Here is a 19,880-nt window from a genome sequence, read left to right as displayed (position 1 = left end):
ACGTAGCATGGTGCACTGCAGCAACTGCAACGCGACAATGTTAGAAAAACGACTTTCTGCTCGTTGGCTGTCTCTGGTGGCCTCGCCTCCTCACCCCTCAAGGACAGGCACCGGTGGTAAAGCCTTCCCAGATGCCTGTATGAGCTGCCGGCCAGCTTCCACAGCAGAAGCAGTGACCATTTTTTCCATTTTTTGAACGTTGACTCTGCTCACCACTTTATTAAGCCCTCCACATGCATTATCTAGTTGTATCTTCACAGCCCCTTGGGAGGTAGGTTGCTATTATTCTCACTTTACAGTTGTCTACACACAGGCCCACAAAGGCAAGATCACCCTGCTAGTCAGTGGCCCAGCTAGGATTTGACCCAAGGTGTTCCTCACTCTGAGCCTACAGCGCATGCTCTCACAGTAGCCCTGACTCTCACCACTAGCATTTGAGATTGCTCATTAACTAGTTAAGTGGTTGGTGATTGTTTAGAGTCCTTGACGGGGGGGTGGGGGGGGGAGGAGGCTGTGTCTTTCTGCTTTATCTCTGCCTCCCACTGTGGGGGTAACCCATGAATAAGTGAATATTTTTGTGTTTGTGTGTGGAGTCTACCAACAGGAGGCCAGATGGGATGGAATTTTGTAGGAATTTTGTAGGAATTTTGTAGGAATTTTGTCAGAATTTTGGCCTCCGGGATTGTCATCTGAAGACCTGCCTCCTCAGGAGCTTCTCAGGTGTCAGGCCTCCTGAGGAGCAGGTGGCAGGGCCATGGGAGTTTCCCTGGAGGGGAGAAAGGCAGAAGGTCGGTGTGGGTGTTCAGGACAACACAGACTGAGAGGCTGAAATCCCCGGGGAGACATTCCTGAAAAGGAAACTCCTTGAGGACCTTCCCAAGCTCACCAGTGCTTTGTGTATGTGTGTGTGTGGTGTGGGGTGTGGTGTATATATGCGTGCGTGTGATGTGTGTGGTGTGGAGTGGATTGTGTGTTTGTGTGGTGTGTGTGTGGTATGTGCAAGGTGAGGGGATGGGATGCAGGTATTAATAGCTCTGTGAAAAGTCGGAATTCCCAGATGGGGGTTATTTGCTTTAAACTCTTCTCCTGGAGAGGGTGTTTGCAAAAAAAACACAAAAAACAAGCAAAACAAAACAAAACAAAAAGCAGTTGTTGAATTCGACAGAAGGCCCCTGTTGTTTCACATACCAGAACTCCATCTCCTACCCAACCTCCCCATCTTAATGCCCTGCAGAGTCACTTCCAGTGTCTTCCATGCCTCTGGCACCCCTGGCTTGGCCAGAGCCAGTCTCGCCAAGAGAGCTGAGTTCAAGGTTTCTCTCTGTTTCCCAAAGTCACTACTTCCTTCCCCACTTCTCCTTGGTGCCCTGATTCTAAGATTACAGGGAACGCAATCAAACAGATCCTTCCTGCCTTTTTGGGACTACTGGGGTTCTCACTGTAGCCACCTGAGTTTAGGAATAAGGTATGCTGAAGACTTGGGTTTTCTAAGTAGGTTTCGTTTGGCTCATTTATTCAGGAAAACCATCCTGTCAGGAAAGTCCTTTTTGCTCCTTCAAGCGTTCCAGGGAAGTTTGTTTTTCTCTTAATAGTTTTTATTTTCAGAAATATGCCATAACTTTCTAACGACAGCTCTGCAAGCACTCATCTTAGCTAAAGAATTCAAATGTTAACCGTAGTGTCAACATATTTTAAAAGAGGTCTCATAAAACATAAAATTAAAGGTCACTCGGGTGGTTTCAGAACAGAATAAATGCAGGTGGAGAAGGAGAATGTTTTTCTAAGAAAGCACAGTACCTCAAAAGTCTGAGGAAGGAGTTATTTCCATTTAAAGCTCAGCTGTGGCTCTGAGAAGCAGGAGGATGAAGAGAAGCTAATAGAAGACATGACGTTCAAAGAGTCAGAGATGGCAAAGGAAATCTGAGGTTGTGCCAGGATTTCTGAGGCAGGAAAGTGATTTCTGACTAAAAGTTGATTCATATAGCTTCCCTCAGAGGGCAGGTTTAGTTCCTAATGATTAGAAATAAGAGTGGAAAGAAAAAGCTTCTGTCATCCTCAGAAGGGATAGGGCATGGGGTAGAGGCTGGCCTTCTGGACGGTCCTCCTGGGCTGCTTTTCCTGGCCTCCCTGCTGGCAGACTTGGCCCTGGCACCACCTGTGTCTGGAGTGGTCTGAGCACTGTGAGGAGAAAGCCTGTTAAGGATTTATCTGCTGCCACCCAGCTCCCCTGAGACCTCCCAGCCTCACCTCTCATTATTCTAGCCTGTAGACATGCACAGGCCACAGACCACCACATTTACTGAATGGGCCATGATTCTTCAGGTCCCTGGGCCTTTTACAGGGCTAAGCCCTTCCTGGAATACCCAAGCCCCCTTGCCTGACTGATAAACTCCTCCAGAATTCTCTGGGCCCAACTCTGCCACTTGGTGGTCAGGAGCTGCCCTAGGCATGTTACTCGATGTTTCTGCAGTTCCGTTTTCTTAGCTGCAAGATGGGAATGATCATATTTGTCTTGATTACCTGGAAGGGATGTGGAGGGTCAAGCAAGACAAAGACTGGCAAAGAAAATTGCAGAGGGTAAGGCTCGGAAACAATCATACAGGCAATAAGAGTAATAAATGTCGTGGGCTGTACGCTTGCTACATGTCAAACTCTGTGCTGAGAGTTCCACCTAACATTTCTCATTTGATTTTCACAGCAGCCCTGGAACTGCCTCACGACAAAGGTGCAGCCAAATGAGCTGGGCATGGAGCGTGGTGGGCTGCACAGGCTCTGGATCTTATAGACCTGATTCCAGTCCTGGCTCAGCCTCTTATCTACTCTGGGACTATGGACACATTCTTTTACTCCTCACAGCTTCAGTGTCCTTATCTATGAATTAAAGATGTGATGTCCTCACTTCATGGGGTCACGGTACAAGGCAACATGGGGGTAAGCATGTAGCATTGAGCCTGGCTAAGTGAATGTTAGCAATTATGATTAATTATGTGCTCATTTTACAGACCGGAAAACAGAGGCTTGACAAGGTTAAGTAACTTGCTCAGGGTCACACTCAAGTGGTGAGTGCTGAAGCCTAGAGTTCAAATCCTGGTCTAATGGACTCCAGAGGCAAAGCCCTTAACCATTGCTTCTGGGACATCTGGATTCTAACTCTGCTAACCCATGGAGTGACATGGCACAAGTCCCTTCTCGTTTCTGGGTCTCAGAGTAAAGAGAGGGGGCTGGACAGGTGGTCTCTAAGGTCTGTGAATCTATGCAGATGACACCCGCACAAGCTATTCTTGCAAATACTCATCTACTCGTGTGTGTGTGTGTGTGTGTGTGTGTGTGTGTGTGTGTGTGTGTGTGTGTGAAGAATAAAAGGCACTTGCTCATTGGGAAATCTTTGCATCAATGCAGAATGGAGAGCTAAGGGAGTTGCAGAGGAAATCAGCTCAGTAGGCCGGAGGTGCCGATAGAATGCTAGGGACTGGGACTAGGACCAACTGCTACCTCTTTCCTGCAATGACAACAGGAAAGCAGAGGGAGGAATATCAGTCTTGTCCTGAGCTTTTTATCAGTTCGTATTCATCCATCCACCACCCTTTAGCCACTCATCCATTCATCCACCATTCATCCCACCCACTCACATCTACCCATCCCACCATTCATCTGTCCCCCACCCCTTATTCATCTGTTCATCCCTCTCCCTAGCTACTCTTCATCTCATTGACTACACACACACACACACACACACACACACATGCACACACACTTATTCGCCAATCAATTCACTTACCTCACCCAACCAACCAGTACTTCCTAAGAGCCTAAGCCAGGGGGACTGAGATGACTCAGCTGTGTTTCTCACTCTCATAGAGCCCACAGCCCAAATCAGACAGCAAGACACAGAAGAATTGGTGTCCTCATGGAAAAGGAAATACAGCTCTATCCAGAGTCTTACTTTCCCAGGCCAGGCTCATTTACTAATCAAAGCTAAGGGGCAGTGTGGGGAAGGCATGCCTTTCCTGCTCTGTCTCCTCTTGCATGGTTTATGATGTCCTGCAGTCCCGATTCCCCACCCTGGTTTGGAGGTGGCTGGGCTTCCACCATGGACTGAGCAGTCCCTTCCTCTGCTTAGGCTTCCTCTGGGCCTAGAAGGGCAGTCCCTAAAGACTCCCTTCGCCCCAAATGGCTGGCAGGCTCTGGCTGTGAGTCTGATTTCTTGGACCCCAGGCCTTCCTTATCAGGACCACCATAGACTAAAGATGCCACAGGACTGGATTCAATGACCAAGAACCTGGTCTCGATACCCTATTCAACAGCTGGCTCTAGGGTACCTGTAAGTTGGCTTTGCCACTAACTGGCTGTGTGACTTTGGGCAAGACTCTTTCCCTCTGCAGTTCTGATGCCTCGGCTATCTGTCTATTGGTTAGCTTCTGCACTGCTATAAATGGAATCCCCTTCAATGGGAGACTTTATTGCCAAAGAACAACACCACTAATCATTCTGTGTGCTGAATATGTGCCTGGCACTGTGCTAAGCACTTCCACTTACTAACTCACTTCATCCTCACAACAATCCTATCCTTTCCCCCAGGAAACTGAGGCATAGAGAGTGTAAGTAACTTGTTTACATTCATACAGCTAGTGAGGGGTTTGAACCCAGGCCATCTAGCTCCAGAGGATGAGCTTTAACCACCACCCAGCCATATCAGGGGGCTCTGCTGTCTCTTCCACACCGAGGGCCATCAGCCTCCACCAAGGAGAACCATGTGGCCAGGGTTCTTTTAGGAATGACCGAAAAAGAGAGGTCTTAGGATGCCAGGGTTTATGGCACAGAAGGGGACACTGGTGCCTGAGAGGCAAGTGACTTGACTTGATTATAAACCAAGGATCCCAGTTCCCAGGTCCCCAACCCCTCTTCCTGTCTCAGCAGTTACACCTCCTCCGCAGGTGTAGTTAACTGCCTGACTCCTGTCTTTTCAGCCACCTGGACACAGCCTCAGTCAATCGACATCTGGGAATTAGATTTAAGCTTTGTCTCCAGTGCTATGAAACACTGCCTAATTGAGACTTAACACCGCAGTGATGTTGCCGTGGCCCTTCTGGCAGATCCCAGAACTCCTTTTTATTGTAATTGCATAACACACATCTCAATCCAAGTCCACCTCGCAGGGCTTAGCCCACACAGTTGCCCCTACGCCCGAAGTCTGCTCTGGGAATCACCCTGCTCCCCTCTCTGCCACATCTGAAGGATAAGATCATTAACAGCATGTCAGTTATTTTAAAAAGGCCTGGAGAACAGAATAAAGCATCGTTGATCTACCTTGAATTCTAACTTGGGGCTAGTGTTGGGAGTGAAAGGAAGAATAAAAAACCTGGTCATTTCTGGCATCAACCCCAGGGTTCTCTATCACCGTGCGCATGCATTATCCCGACCTACTTTCTCCTTTTGTCAGTTCTGCCTCTCTCAACCTGCAGCTCTGGGGTGATGTGGGAGGCTGCTTAGCTGCAGCAAAGGGTGTAGTTCTTGCAGCCTCAGTGTCTGGAGGCAGGAGCCGCCTCTGCTTCCTTCCCCTGACAGCCCTCTGCCCCTCACTGCTGACTTACGTTTTCCTCCCCATTTCAATAAACCTGTGAGTAGCTCCCACAACCCAACTTGATCATGGGCAGAAGGGAGAGGTCAGGGCCAGGGCACATTTGGAGGGTTAGCAAAAAAGCTCAGCTGCTCACTCAGATACTCGCACTGCAGAAATGCCCTACATCAGGGTGTCACTAACTTCTGGATGGACAATTCTGTGTTTCTCTTCGTCTGAATGCTGTTTAATTACAAAAAAGCAACCGGTGCTTCCAAACCAAATAAAGATTACAATATGATGAGTCTCAGTGGCTTAGCCGAGACAGGAATATGAGAGTTTTTCTTATCAAAACTAGTGATACCACTATTATTATTAATAACAACGATGTCCTTGGTGGTAGATTGTGAAAATGGCCATGAATAGTTCTCCTCTCTAAATCCATGCCCTTTGCAATGTGACTTTGCAATTCCTCTCGTTAAGAGATGAAACCCTTTGAATCCGGACAGGCCTCTTGACTTGTGTTAGCCAATAGAATGCGGCAAAGTGATAACGCGAACAAGCCCAGTGTTAAAAGACAACAGGCTCAAAATAGAGTCACTTGTGCTAAGCTCACATCACCAAACGAAGACTTAATACCTAATCTAACTGCAGTTTCAGCCTCTCCCAGGAATGTAACCTTACCCAGTCAATCTGGAATTTCCCGGTCAGCACTAGTGAGGGAATCCACCCGACAGCCCCCTTGCATCCTCCATAGGTAGTTACCTAAGCCTGAAACAATCCACTTTTCTCTCCTTTTGTGTCTAAAGTGTTTTCTTTTTTGTAGCTCTTTTTGGTTTTTTTTTCTCTGTTCTATGTGGTGTTGTGTCCTTTTCATGTCTTTTTCTATAGCCCGTAAGATCTTTAAGTTTTACTTAGTTGAATTTTTGTTATTTAACATATTTGGTGGCAGAAATGGGATCTAAAGTGAACTTCTGATGGCCCCAGGGACAATGAGAAATACATGTGTGGTACTCCACTAACCCTTTGAGTTTGTTATCTTTCCTGCCTTTTCAGACGGCTGTGGTTAGTTCCTCTGGGTTTTGAGCTCTGCTTTCTTTGTGTTGAGCTCCTGGTGTAATTGGCTTTCCACAGTTCCCTATTTAACTGGAAACTTCAGCCCTTGATTCTGTCCCAAGATCTACGGGAGAACTGCAGTGGGAGTTCACAGTTCCCCATATATATGGCACCCCCAAGTCCATAGTCCCCGTTTCTTGAAGTCTGCTGGTTCAATCCTTTTTCTGATCCCCAGGTTCCATGTAGGAAACTGTTGGTGATTACACCGACTGGAGTTGGATTGGGTCCAACTTAAAAAACTGGACTGTGTCTGGGATTTGACTGGGTCTGACTTGAGCTGGACTGGGTCCAGAAAGTAAAGGTTGTCGCTAATGAGAATCTCGGAAGTAAAAAAGCCATAAAAGTTGGTGAGCACTGGTTGAACATTTAAGAGCTGTTAGAACGCTCAAAACCTAACTCAAAGAATCCCATGTTAGTATTAATTGGTCTTGGAACTGGTTAGATTGACACTAGGTCAATCTGCCAGCCTCAAGAAAATTTCTGTGCAATGAGGTACACTGTAAAACACTGCACAATCTCCAACTCAGCAGCATGTCCCTTTTAGGTATTATTTTGGCTTTGAGAGACCCAAAGATTCAGCTGAAAATAGATGGAATCCTTAAAAATCTAAAGATTTAAGTGCACCCCCTTCCTGCACACTTGTTTATTTTATAACTAAGACCTATGGTCCCAGAAGCTACAAAAATGGCAAAATCTTACTAAGCTTGTTTTGTGTCCTGAGAACTTGGCTTGGTAACTGTCAGGTTGGGGGCCCCAAAATACAGTTAGACAGAAATGTGGTTGCACTCTATTTGTGGCTAAGGTCTACCAAACTGCTGTGAGCCCTCAGAAGAATTACAATGGCCATTAGAGGGGATGTTTCAATGATAAGATCATTTAAGAAGTACTCTTGAAAGTAAGTGTTCCCAAATTAAACAAACAGAATGGGATACCTACTTTAATTGGTATGCAGAAACTCCCCAAAGGCTACAAAATTCCAAAATGGCTTCATTGAAAGTTTCATTGTAAAAAGCTAATGAAAAAATTTAAAGACACAAGAAGTACCTAGAACAAAATAAGATGAATCTAACCTCTACTGCTCCCCTCTATCTTCCTTTATTCGAGTATTTATTCTAGCAATCCTCTGTCTGAATTGTCATTCTCCTCTGAAGAGACTATAAGACTGTCAATGGAATTCTGCCAAGTTATTGGCCTTACAGACACCCTCATATCTACCTTCGAAGGAGGGTCCCCATGTGGACCTGTCCCAGAGTTGACAAGACTCAGAGGAATTCTCTGGTAAACTGCTATATTAGTCCCTAAAACAGCTAAGGGGAAACTAAAATTAAAATTAATTTAAAAAACCCAGCCAAATACTGGTAAATATTGGAGCTGTACTCTCTACTTTAAATCCCATTCAGCACCTGCAGATAGGATCCTGGGAAAACTGGAGGAAGCTGGCTAAGGGTACTAATTCTTACTAGATTCAGCTCTCCCAGATCTTTGCCTGGAGTAACCAGTAGAGAGAGGAAAATAGATTATCTTTTGCATCTTCTTTGGGGATGCGTCTTGAGTCCAAATGGTTGTTCAATACTGCTAAAAATATTTATTGTTTGTCTCGGCTAAAAACGACAAAGTAACTCTGTGGTCACAAATTGGCCAAATGACAGAGCGAGATAGAAAAATTTTTAGGCCTTCTCCCCTAAGCTAAAATAAGAAACTATGTACCCAGAGGGGAAAAGAAAACCTTCTAAAGCTCTTGTAAAAAGATTTTTGGGTAGATCAATCTATGATGTCATTTAAGGAGCAAACCAGTTCCCTGAGGAATTGAGAGCAACTGTTCTTGTCTTACAAATCTTTGCAAAACTAGAAATGCAGCTCTAGAGGTAGTTCAAAGTTCACCTATTCCTTTCACCAATTCCCAAACCTCCCCTATTTATCTCAAAAGACTTAATATTGGCCTTGGGAAACCAAAGTTGTAGGAAGGACTTGCATTCCTTCCCTGTGCCTTTGAGATGTAAAAGCTCTATAAAACTTCAGCGATTACCCTTATCAGAAAGAAAATAAAAGGGGGAAAGGTAATTTGAAACAGGCAAATGAAAAGTCATGCATGTTCACACATATTAGTAGAAAAAGCTTTAGCTATCTAAGCAGTTAAACTTAACTTATTCCAACTGTTTTGTTATAATTAGTAAGTTTTATATTATCATACCTCTCTTGGCTAAAATTTTAAAACTATATATCTCTGTGTCTGTCTATGTTTATGTGTGTCTATATATGTATGTTGTAGATGTATGGCATTTTCTACCTCTAGATGTTATTACTAAAATTAATTTGTAAAAGAGCTCTATTTAATTGGTTTAAAGAAACAAACAAACAAAAAAACTGCTTTATATAAATTTAGTACTTATCAAAGTTCTCAAAAATATAATAGAAACTAACCCAAATGCTTTTCAGGTTCATGTGCTCTGGGAAAATATTTGGTATTAAAGCTAGTTTAAGTTTGTTGATTTAATTAAAATAGACATATTTTTAGTTGTTAGCATTGACTATAATGGAGACATACAACTCATTTCACCTGGGTTTATTAGTCAAATGAATTTGTGTTATTTCTTACAAAATTTGTCAGCAAGAAAAATTAGCTAGGAATGATGGCTGACTTTATTTCATGAAGTTTTATGACTATCCTAAACATAATTGTTGAGAGCAAGTAAATTATAGATGTAAGTAGGATAAAAAGCTTAAGGTGAACTTTTAAAATAGTTTCTCCAAATCTTTTTGGTAATCTTAAACCTTAAAGTTTTAAGTTAAATAATGAGTTAAGTTCAATTCTCTGAATATCTAGATTATTTCCAAATAAGATAATATATTGAAACATTAATTGCTGGACATTAATAGGTTTGTCCATTTTTGGCTTCCTTTTACAGAAGAACCAAAGAAATTTGAGTCTGTTAGTAAACAGGTCTTTTATCACACTGAAAAATGTACTATGAAAAAGTATGTTTCTAGAAATTATAAAAAGTATAAATTTGCCAAGCCACAGAATGTTAAAGACGGTGCACAATTATTTACTTTATTTTCACTAGAAATTAAGATTTTTAAGGGATTAGAATTCTAATATATGTAACTAAAACTATTAGAAATAATAAAGAAAACATTTCTGTATGCAAGGAAAATAAAATGTGTATTTTCGGTGAAAGAAGGCATAAGGAATGGAAATGCATTTTGTTAAGGGAAGAGAAAGTAATTTGTCTGAAAGTAAAACAGGTTATTTCAAAATAAGAAGGGAGAAGATAAAGAATAAATTAAAAAGAAAGCCGAGAATAGAGAAAAAGAGAGAGAGGATTTTACTTTGTATCTTCAAGTTGGCTAAAAATTAAGTTTGTTATAAGGGTTTTAAAAATAAGCTTTAATATCAATAGCGTATTTATGTCAAACTAAAACAATTTTCTTTCATCTGCCAAAAGAAAGTTTTCTTGGACTATTGATCTGCTCCTGATAAGAGATTATGAAAGTTGGTTTTTTTTTTTTACCTTTTAAGTAATCTGCCTAGAAAATAAACAAAGACCTTGTGTCTTGTCAAAATAATCACTGATGTTCCATGCTGTCATTATTAGGTCTTTGATTACTTAAGCAAATCTCCTAACCTAGTCTTCTCAATATTAAAAGAGCTAAGTTTTGCTCAGAACTATGTAAACTTCTATATTTGCCTGTGAAAGCTTTAATTATCACTTTGGTTAAATAAATAAGTATTGTTTCACAGTGAACTATGATCCTATTGAACCAAGTGTTTTAAAACCTTTTTGGTATTTTTGACAAACTTCCCAAAAATCAAATCCTAAATGAAGTTTGTTTGACATTGACCTAACTTTGTAATTTTCCAGGGGGTCCCTGGAACATTAGATTTGTTTTCTCTCCTTATAAAAAAGAGACAAACTTTTATGTGGAGCCATAAAAAACCCCGAATTGCCACAGCAATCTTGTAAAAGAAGAACAAAGTTGGAGGTATCACACTACCTGATACCAAACTATACTACAACACTACAGTAATCAAAACGGTATGGTACTGGCATAAAAACAGATATATTGATCAACAGAACAGAATAGAGAGCCCAGAAATAAATCTACACCTAAACCCTTACTTAATAGATAACAAAGGACGTAAGAATATACGATGGGGTAAAGACAGTCTCTTCAAAAAATGGTGCTGGGAAAATTGGACAGATACATGCGAAAAGAAAGAAGCTGGACCACCTTTTTATACCATATACAAAAATAGACTCGAAGTGGATTAAAGACTTAAATGTAAGACTCCAAACCATAAAACTTCTAGAAGAAAACATAGGCAGTAAACTCTCTGATATTACTAACAGAAATTTCTTTTCGGATATATTTCCTTAGGCAAGGGAAACAAAAGAAAAAATAAACAAATGGGACTACATCAAACTAAAAAGTTTTTGTACAGCAAAGAAAACCATTAACAAAACAAAAAGACAACTGACTGTTTGGGAGAAGATATTTGCTAATGATACATCTGATAAGGGGTTAATTCCAAAATATATAAATAACTTATACAACTCAACAACAAAAAAACAAACAATCCAATTAAAAAATTGGCAGAAGACCTGAATAGATACTTCTCCAAAGAGGAAATACAGATGGATAATAGACATATGAAAAGATGCTCAAGGTTGCTAACCATCAGAGAAATGCAAATTAAAACCACAATGAAATATCACCTCACACCTGTCAGAATGGCTATCATCAATAAATCAAAGAACAACCAGAACTGGCAAGGATGTGGAGAAAAAGGAACCCTCACACACTGTTGGTGGAATTGCAAATTGGTACAGCTGCTATGGAAAACAGTCTGGAGGTTACTCAAAAAATTAAAAATGGATCTACCTTTTGACCCAGCAACTGCACTTCCAAGTATTTACCCAAATAAAATCAAAACAACAATTCGTAAAGATCTATGCATCCCTATGTTCATGGCAGCACTATATACAATAGCCAAGATATGGAAGCAACCTAAACGCCCATCAACAGACGATTGGATAAAGAAATTATAGTTCATATATACAATGGAATATTACTCAGCCATTAAAAAAAGTGAAATCCTACCATTTGCAACAACATAGATGGACCTAGAGGTTATTATGTTGAGTGAAATAAGTCAGACAGAGAAAGATAAATACCATATGATTTCACTTATATGCGGAATCTAAGGAGCAAAAAGAACAAACTAATCGAAAACAAACTCGCAAATATAGTGAACAATTTGGTGACAGACAGAGGGGAGGGGGTTTGGAGGGCTTGGAGAATGGGGTGAAGGGTTAAAGCAGTACAAATTAGTAGTTAATAGATGGTCATGGGGATGGGGAGCACGGCACAGGGAATGCAGTTAGCATTAATATGATGGCTAGGTGGAGGGCCAGGGGAGAGAGGGAGCAAATGGGGGGATCATTTTATGAACTATATAGATGTCTAACCAATGTACTGTATACTCGAAACCAATTTAAATAAATAAATTAAAAAAAAGAGAGACAAACTAAGTAGGCTTATTTGATATGTTAAATCATATGAGAAGCATTGTCAAATAAGAAGTAATACTAAGCCTGCCTTCTTTATGTTATATCTGTATAGGGATATGTTATAACTGTTCCAGAAACTGTATGAAATTCTTGAAAATCTAATGTCCTGGTGTAATGTTATCAGTCATAATTCATTATTATCTCAAATTTTAAATTTGATTCTAATCTGTATTAGATTTTAATCTTGTTAGTTGTCTTTGAGGTTTTGTTAAATACCTATAATTTAACAATTTACAGAAATAACCAAATTTCCTTGTCAATTCCATTATAATGAATTCTTATTAGATCTTTAATAATGGGCATTTTAAAAGTCTTTTGTCACTTACAGAGAGTTATTGTCTTACTCTGACGCTTTTACAAAAGAGTTCCTGCAAAAGTGCTTCGTCTTCAAGGAGATTCATGGACAGACCTTTGACAAGTACAGTTTTATGGCAAATTTAAATTTAAAATGAACTGGGTAAGAATTTCTGGAACTAGTGGAAAAACTGGATTCAAGCAGAACAAGAATCAATAACATGGGACTGAATGAACTGAGGAGGATTATAATTTTTTTGACTTCTTGTTTGAAGCACTGCTGGTTCTCTAATGTTTTGCTTTATCAGATCTAAGGAAACTTTTCCTTTTAAGCTATCAACAATCTGGTAAGATATACCTTTGTGAATGAAGATGAAACATTTACTTTTTCTCCCTATCTGGTCTCTCTGGAATTTGGAGATACCTGAGTATTCTTTTCATGACAATATTATTAGTTATTTGCATAAATTCAATGAGAATCTGTTCTCCTTGTAACAGGACACAATTGGAAATATTGGTTATAGTACCAAGGCTTTGACTAGAATGTCATATTTGAGGAAGATGTACATAGACTCAGATGTCACTAGATGGTTTTAAGGCCAATAAAGCCCCTTGGAAAAACTGACCTGGTACCTTGCTTACAAGGTTCCAGCAAAGCAATCACTATTCTTGCTGCACTTACGTAAATAATCAGGCCAAGTCTAATGCAAATGAATCAGTTTTACTGTGATTATCCTTAGGAAAAAGAAATGGGAATAATTCTAGAGGGAAAAAATTTATATTTTCATCTTTGTATTATATTCTAATCTTGTTAGTTGTCTTTGAGGTTTTGTTAAATACTTGTAAGCAGGACTAGATCCTAAATTCTTCTAGTTTTCTAAATAATTTGGCTACAAGTGTCCAAACTAATGTTTCCAATTTTCTCCCACTCTTCTGATTTGGAATCACTGAGAACAAAGACTGCTCTTAAATCTCCTTGAAAGGAACTATAGACCAGCTCCTCCTTACCACACAGATGGCAGCCGAACTTCAGGGACTCGAGCCTTGGGTATGTGTCTCACAGCTAAAGGCTCCACCTGACATCTGGCCCTGTACAAATGCTAGAGACTTCCAAATCAAATTGACTAGGAAGAGAAGTAGCTGACATCGAAGCAGACTGCTTCTTCCCTAGATGCAGGATCAAGACTTCATACTTTAAACTAAGCATGAAATCCTCTCTTCTTCTTTCTTTCCTTTATTTTGGCATTGGCCTGGAAAGATAATGTCATCATCCATATCTCCCAGACCACTGCTAAGGGAGATAACCTCTAATATTTAGAAAAACTTTTTATTACAGGGAAGGAGATTTACTTCCAGAATGTGGCGAAAACCTAACTGACTCCTGGCTTGAACGAGTAAGTGAATGAATCCATTAACAATGCCGCCTCAGTGAAAGTGGTTTGTGCCCCAACAGGATTTATCTGTCTGTGACGGTTATCACTTTCCTTGGGCCTATGATGCCTAGATGGCTGGTGCACAGCTGGGCAATGCCTCTTAGGTTACTAACTGAGCCCCAACTGTTTACAAACAAAATTGAGACATCTCATTGGTCAATTCCCCTGAATTTACATCGTTGAGTTAGGAAGGACCTACCAGGAGGTGTTCATGGCTGAGGATTCACTTCTTTTGGCAGGGCTCTACTTCCTTGGTTAGGAGTAAATGTAAATGAGGCTATGATTGAAAAATCTCTCCTTAACTCTTGAAGACTTTGCAGAATCCGCTGCTAAGATAATAGCTGCCCATGAAAAATCCTTAGACTCTCTTGCCAAAGTTGTTCCTGATAATAGTATTCTTGATGATCTTTTAGCTGAACAGGAAGGTGTCTATGCTGTGGCCAACACCACCTATCGTACCTGAATTAACACTTCTGGGGAAGTTGAAACTCAGTTATATAAGATCACTGAGCAAGCCACTTGGCTTAAAAAGGTGATGCCTTTGGTAGGGTCTTCTTTTGAGTTATCTGATTCTGATTGGTTTGGGTTTTGGGGACCATGGCTCCGAAGTGGGCATGATCCTGTATGTAAAAGTCATAGTAATCTCCCTGGCACACTGTACTCTCTCAAAAGCTTTAAGTGTATGTTTGCAGCCACTAACCACCAAGCAAATAATCTCCCTAAGACTGGCACATCAGAAAAAGAATGAAAAGAATGACTGATTTCAAAATTGTGAACCGGAAGCTGTGGCCTGCGACTATTGCAGAGATTCAGAAAAAAAGTCATGCCCTGTGAGTCACACACAGGATCAGTAAAAGCTGTGAGAAATACAGAGAGGTCGCTGAGAGTGGTGCCAATGCTTTACTGTTTGATCACATCTCTCAGTTAAGCTGAGAGTCTGATAAAAGGGGAAATTGTTAGAAAAGAGATAAACAGGCCCAAAATGGAGTCACTTGTGCTAAGCCCACATCACCAAATGAAGACTTAATATCTAACCTAATTGCAGTTTCAGCCTCTCCCAGGAATGTAACCTTACCCAGTCAATCTGGAATTTCCCGGTCAGCACTAGTGAGGGAATCCACCCGACAGCCCCCTTCCATCCTCCATAGGTAGTTACCTAAGCCTGAAACAATCCACTTTTCTCTCCCCTTCTGCCTAAAAAGCCTTCCATTTTGTACAGCTCCTTGGAGTTCCTTCCTACCTGCTAGATGGGATGCTGTCCGATTCATGAATCATTCAATAAAACCAAAGATCTTTAAATTTTACTTAGTTGAATGTGTTATTTAATATCAGACAAGCCTGAAGGAGATGGGACCACACAGAACAGGGATTTGCCATCCCAGCAGAGGCCATTCTAATTGACCTACAGTACTGCCAAGAACAGCAGAGCACCACTGAGACCAGCCTCAATGCCGACTCACAAAATTCTGAGCTAAATACAGTTTTGTTTTTAGCCACTAAGTTTTGGAGTAGTTTGTTATGTAGCAAAAGCTAACTGATAACTGATAATAAAAAGATTTTTTTTTTTTGGTAGGTGGTGAGCAGTGATAGGATTTAAAAACACGATTAACAACAATTTTGGCGGGGGGGGGGGAGTCATACAAATATCATAGCTAAGTCAAAGAGAAACAAGCCACTATCTGGCCACCCCAAAATACATGAGCGGTATTTAAAAATGATAACCACATTGCTCAACCTGCTCTGTGCTTCTGCATCCACCCATGGATGTTGCTCTCTCTAGCGCAGCCTGCACCACTTACCAGAATCTTGGTGGTGTAGGCGCTGTTGATGGCGATGGCATTGACCAGCAGCTCCATGGTCTTGACATTGATGGAGCTGGGGTCGGGGATCTCCTTGTAGTGGACATCACCAACGTAGGCCTGTACCACTGTCATGCGATTGGTGGTCAATGTGCCCGTCTTGTCTGAGCAGATGGCTGTGGCATTGCCCATGGTCTCGCAGGCATCCAGGTGGCGTACCAGGTTGTTGTCCTTCATCATTTTCTGGGGGAAGGGGCAGGTGAGAAGGTGACAGTGAGGAGAGGGAGCTGGGGGGCCGGGGTGCCCGGGGCACTGGGTGAACACAACATAAATGAGGGAGGGTTGTCACAGTCCACCCCTTTGCTTCTGCACTGGCAAAGGATGGCGGTTACTACAGCCTCTGACATCTGGGCTCCTTTTATGTGTGCAGACCTCCTTCTCTTTTATTAGTTGGATAATTTAAAAGATTTGACTAATTGACTTTGTTAGTTTGGATTATGGAAGTAATCTAAATTTTGTATGGAAAAAAGAGGGAAAAGGATAAGGTTGGGTCTTCCCTGATTACTTCAAATATTTTTCTGTTATACCCTAACCTAAATAACTATTCCTTATTTGATTATGGATTTTCTCAAATGTACCATCATTCACTGGTGCTTGATTTTCACTGTCACTTTGGTTTCACCAAAAGTAATACACTTAGGAGATACATATGTTTATAGACATAAGATAATATCTAGAAAAATATAAATATATTAGTATTATTATCTTTGGGTGGTAGACTTTTATTGTTTTCTTTTTAAAAAATCTATAGATTCTGTTTTTTCTACAATAAATACATATTATAACTTGCATGATAAAAATCACAAATTTCTTTTAGATGTAGACATACAAAAAAAGAAAAACAAAGCAGCTTTAATGCTACCACTCAAAACTGATACATCTTACACATCAACATCCTTTCTTTTAAATTTATAACAAAAATGGAATCCTACTATACATATTATTATTAATTTTCCAATGTATACACCTCCTTTTCTTCCTTCCTAGCTTTATACTTCCAGCTTCTTCCAGGTTCTCAAGCAATGCAAATAAAGGAATTCTCTAGGAACCATCACTCTTCATGCAGGCCCTCCTGTCACAGTGACCCTCTATGGCAAGCAGGGACACGAAAAGTTGCTAAAGTTGCTGAATCGGATGGAGTTCTAGTCTGCGCTTAGGAATTTGATTTCTTTTATCTTTGTTCCTCATTACAACTCTTTATAAGAAGGGTACAAAATGAGTGCTATTAGAATACTTTTAATAGCAGGTCATGTTACTAAAAATGGCGTATTGGTAGGATTATATGCTATTGTAGTTTCTCTTATTGTAACCTGTGATAGTAGCAACAATGTATGTTGAATGGATGATCAACAGCAATTTGAATTTGCAATCACTTTACGACACAACGTGTTGTAAGAAAGTTCTTCTGCACTTGTTTTTTTTTGCCTGATGTTGTAAGAATCTTGTGAAATCCGGGAGGATTCTTGTAATGTATTTTGGCAATTGAAGACGCCGAGGTAAAGTGACTTGACCAGGCACACGCACCTAGTGAGGGTTAGAGTTGGGATTTGAAGCCAGCTCTGTTTAACCTCACCACTTGGATCATTCCAGCAGGCCTCTGCCCATCTGTACTCTCTGACAAAGGTTCATTTGTTGCGCTTAAAAATGCCTAGGCCTGTGCTGTCCAATATGGTAGTCACATTTGACCACTGAGTACTGGAAATGTGCTTAGGCTGACATGAAATGTGCTGTAAATGTAAAAGACACATGGGATATTAAAGACTTATGAAAAAAATGTAAATCTCTCACTAGTAACTTTTAAATTGATTACATGTTGGCTTGATAATAATTTGGACATACTGGGTTAAGTAAATTATATTAAGATTAATTTTGCTTGTTTCTTCTTACTTTTTCTTTTTAACATGGTTACTAGGAAATTTAAAATCATGCGCACAGCTCATGTTATAGCTCTATCAGACAGCATTGCTCTAAGTGGTCATCTCTGTTCTTCCGATGGTGACTTTCGGAGGTAGGTCTAGGCTCAGAGAGGGGAGAGTGTGCCTCTTCTGAGTTGGGGTGCTGTACTAAGTTTATCAAGTAACTGTATAAGTAACACTATCGAAGACGGCTGAAGGCACCAGGTGCCAGAGATGCAAACTGTAGAAGGTGTGGAGGCCTAAAATCATCTATATGTGATTCCCCCAAACCAACTCTGCACAACTTTCAAAGGGATTCCAAACTCAGGTGGGTGGCTGAGAGGGTCCTGACTCATGGCTGTGTGACAGTCTCCATGTCCAGGCCCCCAGCCCCCAAGTAGCATCGTGTTGTGACTTGTTTGGGCTTTGGTTTGTGGGATGGAGTTTCTTCAAGAACCCTAAAAACCAAGGAGATGATAAGGGCCGTATTCTTTACACAGAGCTGCCACTTTCTGGCACCTACCTAGAGATCTCTTTTCTGTATGAAATTACATCAGTGAGCCCAGCCCAAATTCCAGCTTGGAAACTAATGCTTGACGCGCCCTCCGGTGGCTCTGCCAAAGTCTCAGAGCGAATGCCTTATTTATAAACATGCCCAGGCCTCCACCCTCGCAAGGACATCCTGGCACCAGGGCCCTGGGAAACAGGAGTGCAGCCCTCCCTCTGAAGTGTGAAAACCACAGGGCTAAGGGAAGAGAATGACCCAGCGTGTGAGGACCTGGGGGTGAGCCAGGCTTGAAGTGGCCCTAAGTGGGCCAACGTGCAGTACCCATGGGGACACCAGCCCACTCAGCCCAGCCTTAGGGCTCCGCAGAGGGCCACAGGCCTGGGAGCAGGGGAAGGTGGGGCTCTGCCATCAGTGCAGTATTTAAGAAGGCTCCCCAGACCCAAGCTTCCACAGTTGGCGTGCATGGGCACACTTGCCCTTCAGTGAACTTTTTTTAAGACCTCATATTCTCAGCCCAACTCCTGGGAGGAGGGGGTTTTCATAAAATCAGATGTCTTTTTTTTTTTGTTACAGGTTTCTTTCTTTTAAACTTTAGAAAACAACCTCTGAGATTAGTAGTCGTACAAGTACTGTGGCTACTATGAGGCCTGTGCCGATGATGGCCAGACTTCTGTCCACATTTAGTGGGAAACGATAGGTTTGGGCTTGCACAGTGATGTCTGCATTTCATTTTTTTAAAAGTTGAGTTGATTGTCGATGTTTAAAAATCAGGAGTTTATTTAAGTCAAGATTTCTGGCTTCTCTCGAAAAAATGTAAAGATAAGGCAACACTGGGCCTGTATCCCTGCAAGGTGACACTTGGCTGGGCTGAATAATGGCTGTCCCTTTAGGTAGGGTGTGGCTCTCCAATTTTCCCACAGGTCCCTGGACTCCCTGAAGGCATGTGAGTTTTGGGTTCCTGCATATATCTTCTCTCTGGCTTCCAATTTGTCCACTCCCTTCTTCTTTTCTTTTTAAAAAATATTTATTTCCTTATATTTTTTATTATGGTGACTCTGGTTAACGAAATCCAGTAAGTTTAAAGTGTACAATTCCCTTCTTAACTCTTTTCCCAATCCCAGCCCTGGCCCCACTGGCCACTCCACAGACCTCCCAGGAGGCAGCCTATCTCAGCTGCATCCGCTGGCTGGTCTGGTTCTCCCCTTCTCACCTTCACTGAGTAGGCCAGCGAGATGGTGACGGCCAGGGGGAGTCCCTCGGGCACGGCAACCACCAGCACCGTCACGCCAATGATGAAGAACTTGACAAAGTACTGCACGTAGACGGGTGTGCACTCAGGTAGCCATGGCTTCTTGTTGACCACGAAGGTGTCCACGGTGAAGTAGAGCACCAGGATGATCACTGTGATGGCTGACATCACCAGGCCTGCAACACGGGGTGGGAGGAGACTTGCTCAGGGGCTTTCTGGGGGCGAAGGGACCTGGGAAGTGAGATGTGGACCAAACCTTTGGCCAAAAGGGCTCTGGGGTCAGGTGACCCTAGCTCATATCCCAGCTCTGCCACTTCCTAGCTTTGTGGCTTGGGGCAAGTCCTTGATCCTTAGAGCCTCAGTTCCTCCTCTGTGGAGGGGATGCATATTTATTTC

General features: G+C 41.7%; 1 protein-coding gene across 3 annotated transcripts in view; it reads right to left on the bottom strand.

The window, feature by feature from the left end:
• Nucleotides 1–19,880, bottom strand: part of ATP2B2 (ATPase plasma membrane Ca2+ transporting 2) — a 180,572-nt gene that overhangs the window by 38,132 nt on the left and 122,560 nt on the right. For all 3 annotated transcript variants that reach the window (XM_011370565.1, XM_011370563.1, XM_011370564.1), the window contains 2 exons: nucleotides 19,446–19,660; nucleotides 15,773–16,015 (listed from right to left, as the gene is read on the bottom strand). In XM_011370565.1, coding sequence (XP_011368867.1) covers nucleotides 15,773–16,015; nucleotides 19,446–19,660 — 458 coding nt within the window. The remainder of the gene's footprint in view (nucleotides 1–15,772; nucleotides 16,016–19,445; nucleotides 19,661–19,880) is intronic.

Source organism: Pteropus vampyrus, unplaced genomic scaffold, assembly GCF_000151845.1.
Source record: "Pteropus vampyrus isolate Shadow unplaced genomic scaffold, Pvam_2.0 Scaffold171, whole genome shotgun sequence".
Taxonomy (NCBI): Eukaryota; Metazoa; Chordata; class Mammalia; order Chiroptera; family Pteropodidae; genus Pteropus; species Pteropus vampyrus.
This window is presented reverse-complemented; position numbering and strand designations above follow the sequence as displayed.